Genomic DNA, 10,998 nt, shown 5'->3' on the forward strand with positions numbered 1-10,998 from the left:
AAACTGTCTCTATCATATTGATAAATTATCATACAGCATGGATTCATTGTTTTATGAATCACTAATGCAATTTTTTTTCCAAATAGAAAGAACTCTGCAACATGATACTTGACTGTTGTGCCCAACAAAGGACATATGAGAAATTTTTTGGCTTATTAGCTGGGGTAAGTTACAGCCTCATTTTTCTTGTTGGAATTTAGTAGAATCACTAGGGTAATCCATAATATGAATATTGTGAATTAACGTGTCTGCTTTTTGGTCTTGTCTAATATAAGAGCAAGTCTTCCCTAAGAGCTTGTTGCTCTTCCCTCCCTCGGGTTTCCCATCCTCTGTAGTTTCCTCCTTTCCTACTTCATTTTGCAGTGCCTTATTAACATTACTTATAACTCTTCCAGAACTTTTTGAAATTCTTTATGCTTTGTAACAGTTTCCCAAAGAGGACAATTAAATGTTGCCTTTTCAAAATGTCAAAGCATTTTCTGAAGTCAAGTACATGTTCAGGCAACACAAATAGAGCATGAGCTAAAATAAGTTTTTAAATCTAAACTCTACCCACAGAGAAATATATTTGCATGGTATATAAATGTATGTGTCTATGATAAGCTACTTGTATAATTTTGTTTTAGTGTATAAATCCCAGGTAAATAGGGATGATATACATTACCTTCTTTTTTAAGCATTCCATCATATAGCACAAAAAGATTGAATGATATGATATGCAAAATATTTACTAATTTTTGATTCAGTAAATTTAGAAGGATCTAATATGCTGGTAATGGTATTGAGAGTCAGTTTTTAGTGCTACTGACCTTCAGTTTTTTTATTCATTAGCGATTTTGCATGCTAAAAAAAGAATACATGGAATCCTTTGAAAGTATATTCAAAGAACAATATGATACCATCCATCGCTTGGAAACAAACAAATTGAGAAATGTTGCCAAGATGTTTGCTCACCTTTTATACACTGATTCACTTCCATGGAGTGTAAGTAGATGAACCGATATTTATTCTTCCTTCCTCATCCCATTATTCTCGAATAGGTATTAAGTATAATATAACCATAGTTTTCCTATGTAGGAAATGTACTTTAAAATGAAATGTATAGCAAACTTTTATCGTAATGGCTATCTTTGAGGTTATATTCATACAGCGTGGGATTGAGAAGTTAGGTAAATAACGTGAGTGTAAGAAATACCACCTGTGATGATTTTAACAGCCCTTTTTAATAGTGATTTTTACTAGTGATGGCTAATGGTCTTTTCAGGGGAAAATAGAGATTTTCCTCTTCTCTGTGTGTGCACACGTGCATATATACTCATACCCATGTACACGAATAGCTTTATGGTCCATGCATCATGTAGTCAGTTCTTTAGAACAAGATAAGATATCCTTGATACACAAATGAATACTGGATTGGAATTTAAAATACATTCGTGACACTGGAATTTATTGTACAACTGCTGTTCATCCAACAGCCATTCATTAAATTACCAGCTCTGTGTCCAGTCACTTGAGAGAGATACTGGGCATCCAAAGTGAACTATATATGATCTCTGCTTTAAAGGAACATACCATATAAGAAATACATAAGGTAAGATAGGCCCATAGCGCCAGTACAAAATAACAAGTGATAGGTTATAAGAAAAGTGAAGTTGAAAGAAAGAAATTACATCCAAGAGGAAAGAAAGAAAGAAGAGGATCACATTGTACTATACCACAACCTGATAGTAGAATGAGGCAGCAAAGTGACCTTATAAATGTTAAATAGATTCTTGTAATATTGTAAGTACTAAGTATGTCTAGCTGCATTAATAGGTACTTTTTAAGCTGGCCTAGGAGCCTGATTATAATAATATTTTTACTACTTTTTTCCCTCTGGGAATGAAAATGAAATCAAGGTTTTAAACAATCGAAGCAAATGGGTTCCTGGAACATAGAAACTGGAGGTTACTTTTAGTTTTATTTGTCCTAAAACATCTCTATGGCTTCAGTTTTTAAGGCTTAATCTTGGTATTCAGAACAAACCATCACTCTTCCTGTCTTTACCCTTACTGTATATGTACTATACAAAACTGTAGCCTAATGCATTAAGTGGCATTTTGCCCCAAACCCCTATATATATCCACATTTTGATGAGTGAGTTTTAGGAGCTAGTAATCTTTGCTTCAGCATTATATACTTACAGCAGAATATAAAAGCACATTACTCAAGAAAGAATGAACTCTATTTCTGTAGTGTCTTAGCATTATGAAAATTAGCATAGAGATACAGTCTTAAACTTTGCCAAGAAATAATACTTACTAGGACAAAGAAAGATACAGATAATTCTTTAGAGATGCTTAAAGTTATAAGTGTTGGTCATTTTGTCTTATCTTTAGAACAAAATAAAATTGTCTTTTAATTTTCAGGTTCTTGAATGTATAAAGCTAAGTGAAGAAACCACTACATCATCCAGTAGAATTTTTGTTAAAATATTTTTCCAAGAACTGTGTGAATATATGGGTCTTCCTAAGCTTAATGCAAGATTAAAGGATGAGTAAGTTTATCATTATGCACGTTTTATTCTTACTGTCCTCAGGAATCTTCCAACCTAAATCCACACTTGGTTGTAAAAACAAGAGTTAAGTCCCTAGGTCTTTCTTTCTTTCTTTTTTTTTTTTTTTTTTTTTTAAGATTTTATTTATTTACTTGAGAGAGAGACAGTGAGAGAGAGCATTAATGAGGAGAAGGTCAGAGAGAGAAGCAGACTCCCCATGGAGCTGGGAGCCTGATGCGGGACTCGATCCCGGGACTCCAGGATCATGACCTGAGCCGAAGGCAGTCGTCCAACCAACTGAGCCACCCAGGCGTCCCTAGGTCTTTCTTCTCCCATTAATTACTACTCTGAATCTCATGTTCTGTGGCACAGGACAACATGCAGGGTTTTTTTTTTGTTTTGTTTTGTTTTGTTTTTTAAAGATTTTTATTTATTTATTTGACAGAGAGAGATCACAAGCAGGCAGAGAGAGAGGAGGAAGCAGGCTCCCTGCTGAGCAGAGAGCCTGATGCGGGACTCGATCCCAGGACCCTGAGATCACAACCTGAGCCGAAGGCAGTGGCTCAACCCACTGAGCCACCCAGGTGCCCCCAACATGCAGTTTTTTAATGTTGGATTTTAGTTGCAGGAGAGTAAACACAGAATCAGTGCCTCTTTTAATTTAGTTAGAACACACAATTATTTTGCATGTTCATTGGAGTTTTCTAATGAGTACTACTTAGTCTTATTTTCTTTTTTTTCTTATGATTTTATTTATTTATTTGACAGACGGAGATCACAAGTAGGCAGAGAGGCAGGCAGAGAGAGAGGAGGAAGAAGGCTCCCTGCTGAGCAGAGTACCCGATGCGGGGCTCGATCCCAGGACTCTGGGATCATGACCTGAGCTGAAGGCAGAGGCTTTAACCCACTGAGCCACCCAGCCACCCCTTTATTTTCATTTTTAACCCAAATTTTGAACCTTAGAAAATTAATTAATTTTTGTTATCAATGGTAATTATAAAAGTATTTAGATGACTCGGTCATGTAGTTGTTCAAATTATTACACTAAATGAGAATCGTGTTCCAGGACTATCATGTAATCCCTACACCAGCTTTCTTATTTCCAATTTATTCAGATTACTGTTGACTTCTACTTCATTCACACTGCTGAATCATCCTTTCAGATTTCTTAGTGACTGCCTGCCAAGTCAAGTACTTTTTCTCAATCCTCCTGCCCCCGGATTTTCCGGCCTTACTAATGCAGTTGGCCACTTGCTCACTGTGGCTCCTCACTTTCTTTTCATTCTGCCTCACTCTTCATGGTCTCTACTCTTCAGCCTACCTCTCCTCTTTGCCACAGTTTCCATTCTGGCTTCAACATGCCCTCTCTGGGCTAGTCCCTCTCTCCTCTTGGTTTCATAGACTAACCTTACCGGTCCCTGTCTACTTCACCTCTCCTTAGACTTCACCAACATTGCTCAGCTTGTTCGTGCTTCCTTACCTCCATTTCCAGAGCTAGAAATCCCCTCTTTTGGTCTATCCAGCAAAACTCTTAATTATTTTTCCTGTATGTCACTTTTTTCTGTGTAACAGTTTGTCTTGACCCTGCTGGTTAGTCATTCAGTGTGGCACTCAGAACAACATGTCCAGACCACCTTGTATTGTTCCCATCCCTGGAAATAATGATTGTATGCAGTCTTCATCCATGATTTCGCCCTTTTGTTGACTGTTTTTTCCCATCCCCCAGTGCTGTGCACAGTGCTGTGTGTGCATGTGTGTGTATATATATATAAAACAGAGATTTGTTTTTACTTTATTGTATACATTCACAGATGTGTGTGTATGTGTGTGTGTGATTGTGTATGTTATAAAATATGTATGTATGTGTGATGTATAAAAAAGTTTTTAAAAACTTCTGTGGGGCGCCTGGGTGGCTCAGTCAGTTAAGCATCCAACTCTTGGTTTCCACTCGGGTCATGATCTCAGGGTTGTGAGATCAAGCCCGGTGTTGAGCTCCGCACTCCTTGAGGAGTGTGCTTGAGATTCTTTTCCCCCTCTCTCCCTTAGGCCCCACACCCTGCACGCCCGTGTGCCTAGGCTCTCTCTCAAATAAATAAATCTTTTTTTAAAAAAACCTCCTCTGTTGTAAGTTTAGTAAATTATGACTTGACCCTACTTATTTCATTTAAATAGCATGTAGCCCAATCTAATAAATTATATAAATCTCTTACTTAATTGTTTTTCATTTACCAATTTAAAAATACATAGAAAATCTGAAAAGTGATTATATAAGAAATTTGCCTTTTTATCTTTAAGCAATGTGTTCTCTTTTGTTCATTTTCTTTTCTTGTTTTAGAACCCTACAGCCATTTTTTGAAGGGTTATTACCCCGAGATAATCCAAGAAACACTCGGTTTGCCATCAACTTCTTTACTTCGATAGGTCTTGGAGGTTTAACGTAAGGATAGTTTTCAAAATTTTATTTTCATCTTATAAAATTATGTCATAGGTGCCTTTAAAGCAGAAACTAACAGAGATTATATCTTTAATTAGGGATGAATTGCGTGAGCATCTCAAAAACACACCGAAGGTCATTGTGGCACAGAAACCAGATGTTGAGGCAAATAAATCCCCTTCCTCTTCCTCTTCCGCGTCCTCCTCTTCAGAGTCGGCCTCCTCTGCCTCTGACTCGGACAGCAGTGACAGTAGTTCAGAGTCTTCCAGCGAAGACAGTGGGTCTTCATCCAGCAGTAGTCAGAGCTCTGCCTCAGGTATGGAAACTCACTTCTAATGGATTGGGCTCTCTTTTCTAACAAGTATATTGCTGGTGATGTTTACAGCAAGGGAAGAAAATAATTTGATTGCTTGATTATTTTAGAGTTCAGTTGTTTAAAAGCCACAATTAATAATATAAATGATCATCTATCCCTGCTGGAGCCTGTAGTGAATTGCATCATTTATAATGCTAAGATTACCTATTGGAATCCTCTTCATAGAAATGAAGATATTTCATTGCAAATACTTATTTGAGTGACGACTGAAATGCCATTCATTCATAGTGCCTATAGTCCAGTTTATAGCTTTTCTAGTAGTTCTATTTTTTAAAAAAATTTTTAAAGAGTTTTTTACTGTAGTGAGGTCATGTTAGCTACTGATAAATGCCATGCGTTCATTGCACACATTGTAAGTGTAAATGTTCATGAAGAGAACACATCCACATGCTAGCTACCCATTACCAGAGTTACTAGCTACTGCTGCTCCTCCCATCCACTGCCTCAGGGCAGCTACTACTCTCATTTGTAATTCCGTAATTCATTGTGCCTGTTTTTAACTTTATAACTGTGTTTTGTGAACTCCTTTGTGTCTGGCTTGTCTTTCACAATTACTTTTGTGAGCTTCATCTGTAATACTGCATTTAGTTATAGTTCCTTCAGTCTTATTGCTGTATAGTTTTCCACTGTATGAATATGCTACAGTCTATTTAACATCCCTTTTACTCAGAAGCAATTGAGATATATAAATAGTATTCCTATGAATATCCTTATTCATACTCGGTAGGTATGTACATATATGTAAATGCACATATATGTACCTATCTGCATTTCCGTTAGGTTTGTCCTGGGAATCTCTGGGTTGTAGGTTGTGTGTATATTTAGCTCTAGTAGTTACTGCCAGCTTGACAAGTCAGTATTTCAGTTTAGACCCCTATCCGTCATGTTTGAGAGTTCCAGTAGCTCCCATCCTCTCAGCGCTTTGGTTGGATATCTTCTTCATTTTAACTGTTCTGGTAGATATGTAATGGTATTGCATTGTGGTTTTAATTTGCATTTTCTTGATCATTAATGAAGTTGAACACTATTTTATAATGTTATTGGTCATTTGGGTATTTTCCTTTTTGTGAATGTCTTTTCAAATCTTTTGCTACCTTTCCCCCCTTTTTGTTGTTTTATGAAGTTGTCTCTTCTATAAATTTGTTGTTCTTTAGGTTTTGTGGATATGTATCTTTTGTCACATGTATGTATTGCAGATAGCTAGTTCCATTCCATTCTTGTCTCTCCCAGCCTGTGCAGCTGCCAGAGCTCTGTTGGTCTCTCTGTCCCTCAGCAGTAACCCTGGATCAGCAGATGCTCATAGGGAAAAAGTGGCTGTAGAATGTCAGCTTACTTCTCCATGGTTCCACCCTCTCTAGAATGCTGGCCCTTTTTTTTTTTTTTTAAAGATTTTATTTATTTATTTGACAGAGAGAGATCACAAGCAGGCAGAGAGGCAGGCAGAGAGAGATGAAGGGAAGCAGGCCCCCTGCTGAGCAGAGAGCCCCATGCGGGACTTGATCCCAGGACCCCAGGATCATGACCTGAGCCGAAGGCAGTGGCTTAACCCACTGAGCCACCCAGGCGCCCCTAGAATGCTGGCCCTTAATCAACTTAAAAGAAAGTTGCAAATAGTACAGAAAATTCCCATATAGCCTTCACTCAACTTTTCCTAGTGTTAGTATTGTATGTAACCAGAGTTCCATTACCGAAGCCAGGAAATTAACATTGTAACAATACATTAAACATATTATTACTTGAATTTCACCAGTTTTTCCATTAATGTCCTTTTTCTTATTCCGGGTTCCTACTTGGATTGAACTGAGTTTCTTCTTAGTCCTCTATAACCTATTCCTCTCAGGTTTTCTTGGCTTTAATGGCTCTGAGACTTTTGAAGTCCTCTGGTCACTTAGATTTTAGAATTGGTCCCTCAACTTGGATATCTGTCTGATATTTTTACATGATTAGAATGAGGTTATGCATTTTTGGACAGAATACCATAGAAATAATGTATTCTTAATGCATCTTATCTTGGAGTTCATAATATTGATATGTCTTATTGGTGACATTAACTTTGATCACTTGGTTAAAGAGATATCTGCTCAATTTCTTTTGAGCAGGAAAAGACAGAAACTCCTTTTCTCTATAAATTAATGTCTTGTAGGGAGATAATTTGATACTATGCAAATCTTCTCTTTCTCCTCTACCTTTTGCTCTTTAATTTTAGCATCCATCTTTGGGTCTTGTCTGCAATACTTAACTACTGTGGTGTTTGCCGAATGTGATTTTTCCATTTGTCTTTTTCTTCTGCATTTAGTGATTGAATTTCTTCTGCAAGAAAGAATTATCCCTCTCCCCCACCCCCACTTACTTGTTAACTTTACATTTTATCAGTGTGGACTCTTGGGTATTTATCTGAATTAGTTAAAATCCATTACTATAATTTATTTTGTTGTTCAGGTCATTTCAGCTTTGGCAGTTAGGACTCCTTGAAGTTGACCCTCTGTTCTTTCAACATACACTATCCTGTCCCTTTTTTTTTTTTTTTTTTTTTTTTTTTTTTAAGCACTGCCTTTCTTTATAATATCTCAAGCTGTTCAAGATCTTTAGTGCCTTTAAGCAGAAGATTTTAAATTTGCATCTGGCGTTTCTAGTTGTTTTCAGCAGGGGCACTGGTCTTCCACAGCTTTTTCCATCCTTCCTAGAAGTAGAAATAGAGTAGTAAAGGATTTTTTTAAATGTGCCATTTTCTGAGAAGGTCTGTTTTGTTTTCCCCAGGATCAACTCTGTTTTCTTCCATCACAGTGTCTTAGTCTGAATGAGAGATAGTCTTATTGGCCAAAATGCATATCATTTCTTACTTTTTAATGCATATTTAGTGGCAGGATAAAGTAGTTGGAACTTTACACTCTTGTTCTCTGGCTTATTGCACTTAAAAGAGTGTGTGTGGCAGCCAGAATTGTGGGACTCTCAGTATTTTATATTATTAGAGCAAGATTGCATTTGCCCACAGGAAGTCTTATTCTTGAATTAAAATACGTTAACATTGTTCATTTAATATTCACCTCTTAATTCTAAAGAATTTATTATTTCATGATATCTGTTTTGAGAACAGATGATAACACAGCTTAAATTGCTGCAGTAAGGAATCTTGCTGATTCAAAATAAATTTGCCTCATCATACAATTTCAGTAGAGAGCTTTCTGTTTTATTAGTAAAATATTAAGTAGCATAAAAGCAATATGAACTGTCCCAAAATTAGAAAATTATAAAGCAAACACCCAACAGTGGGTTGGTTGCCTATTATGGTAGGGCTCAGGGTTTTTTGTCAGCACTGCCCTGAGAGTGGTGAATAGTAGGGACAGAGAGACGTTGATTTAGCACGCAGCCAGATGGTTTCTGCTTGAGTAGCTGCAGCTCAGTTGAGCTGCTTGGTAGGAACCAGAGAAATAAATCCTTAGTGGCAAACCAATGGACTATGCCAAGGGTAGGCATTTGGCAGAAGAAATACAGGTTGGTACAGTGAAATTTAGGTGGAGACAGGACGAAAGTAGGCAGTTTTCTACCATATGTTCTTTCTGTATATGTATGAATTTGACAGAACTTTTGTTCTTCTCAGCACCTTTGATTTATGTACGCAAAGGAAATAACAGATAAACTGATTAAATTTGTTTTATAGCTTAAAATTTCACTGTGATTATTTAATATTTGTGATTGTATCAGTAAGATTGAATTGTTCTCCGCCATTTCAAAAGACTTTTCTCAGAAATCAAGATAAGGCCTATGATTATATGTCTTTTTTTTTTTTTTAAAGATTTTATTTATTTATTTGACAAAGAGAGAGATCACAAGTAGGCAGAGAGGCAGGCAGGGCGGGTGGTGGGGAAGCAGGCTCCCCACTGAGCAGAGAGCCCGATGCGGGGCTTGATCCCAGGAACCTGAGATCATGACCTGAGCCAAAGGCAGCGGCTTAATCCACTGAGCCACCCAGGCGCCCCTGTAATTATATGTCTTAACAAGCTTCTCTTCCCGGTGTAGATACTGCTTCTCTGATAGCACTGGAGAGCAGAACTATTGTTTTTGTAGGAAGAGGTTTTTATTTGAAAAATACATATTCATGCTGTTAAACACAGTAACCCCACTTCCCCAGCTTTAGAAGTGATGTCGCTCACATGTGTGCTCACTGTGTTTTTATTAACATGTCAGATCTGATTACTATTCCATATGACATAATGCACAGGGCTGGAATTTCTGTTTTTGAATAAAATTTGTAAGTGGAAATGTACCTGTTAGTCACTTTATAAAAAATTTTACATTTGCTATAGTTTATTTAAAGTTTCTGTTTATAGCTTTGAGTCTAAGGATCAAAACAGTACTTTGGTGATAAAATACATATTCTTAAAAATTACTCATCTTGTAAAATATCCTGTTGTAAGACTTTCCATTCAATTTAGTTTTGCATCCAGTTTGTCTGAATTAATAAACCTACAGTGGATTAATAAATGTAATTGTTAAATTATTAAAGTAAAGATTAAAATAAAAAAAGCTAACGATTTCTTTTACGTATGCAGATAAAGATAGAAGAAAGAAGGGACAAGGAAACACCAGAAGTAAGGAAGTAGATAAATTGATCAGGAAACAACAGAGCCATGATAGGAAACAAGAAGAAAGAAGGCCAGAGCAAAGGCATCGGGAAGCACGGACTGAAAGAGAAAGAAGGTCAGAAAAACATAAAGATAAAAATTCAAGGGATCCAAATTGGAGAGATCCCATAACAAAGTACACTTCAGACAGAGGTGTTCCTTCTGAACGAAATAGTTACAGTAGAATCATGAATGACAGAGACCAAGAAGCACACACAGATTTGGAAAATAAGTATGGTGATCCCAAGAAGAAGAGAGGAGAGAGAAGAAACTCTTTTTCTGAAAATGAGCACAGACACCGAAATAAAGACTGTGAAAATATTATAAGAAAAGATAGATCAAAGTCAAGAGAAAAGAATAGAAAACATTCAGGTTCTAGAAGTGATGAAGATAGGTATCAGAATGGTGCCGAAAGGCGATGGGAAAAATCTAGCAGATACTCTAAACAATCCAGAGAATCAAACAAACATCAGGACTGGCGAAGAGAAAAGTCTCCAACAAAGCAAAAAAAATAGTTCTACAAAATTACAGAAACTGAACATGCCTTATATTCAGTTGAAACAAATTATTTTTTACATTAACGAACTTTATAAGAATTCTTGTATAAAGTACTGGTTTGTATTTGTACATTTAAAAAAATTTTTTCATTTTAACATGTTTTATAATTGATACATCTCAAGGCCCTCCACATAAAATTATTTGAGAAGTTTCACCAGAGAGGGATGTAATTCTTGCTTATATTTTGTTAATAAAATGATGAAATGCTCATTGAATCAGTGATTTTTTTTTCATTGACCAAATTTTTTTTTCCTGATAATGTTTCCAGTTGTTTATAGAATTATTATAATGAATTATCAGTGGCTTTTTTTTTTCTTTTTTAATAACTAGAGACCAAAATAGATGAACCATTTCAATGTAATATTTTTGCTTTGTCAGTGAGATGCTATGAACCTTTTTAGGAGTCACTTTTTTTTAAAATAGGAATTATTTCAAGTTTCATATTACTTCTTGAACAAAGTAGATATGTATA

The 10,998-nt window shown here is 36.2% G+C and overlaps 1 protein-coding gene across 2 annotated transcripts in view; it reads left to right on the forward strand.

The window, feature by feature from the left end:
- Positions 1-10,741, forward strand: part of CWC22 (CWC22 spliceosome associated protein homolog) — a 59,842-nt gene extending 49,101 nt beyond the window's left edge. For both annotated transcript variants that reach the window (XM_059166872.1, XM_059166874.1), the window contains exons 15-20: positions 87-164; positions 832-984; positions 2,409-2,536; positions 4,872-4,973; positions 5,069-5,286; positions 9,897-10,741. In XM_059166872.1, coding sequence (XP_059022855.1) covers positions 87-164; positions 832-984; positions 2,409-2,536; positions 4,872-4,973; positions 5,069-5,286; positions 9,897-10,483 — 1,266 coding nt within the window. In that variant the 3' untranslated portion in view covers positions 10,484-10,741. The remainder of the gene's footprint in view (positions 1-86; positions 165-831; positions 985-2,408; positions 2,537-4,871; positions 4,974-5,068; positions 5,287-9,896) is intronic.
- The last annotated feature ends 257 nt before the right edge of the window (positions 10,742-10,998 follow it).

Source organism: Mustela lutreola, chromosome 3 (assembly GCF_030435805.1).
Source record: "Mustela lutreola isolate mMusLut2 chromosome 3, mMusLut2.pri, whole genome shotgun sequence".
Classification (NCBI taxonomy): domain Eukaryota; kingdom Metazoa; phylum Chordata; class Mammalia; order Carnivora; family Mustelidae; genus Mustela; species Mustela lutreola.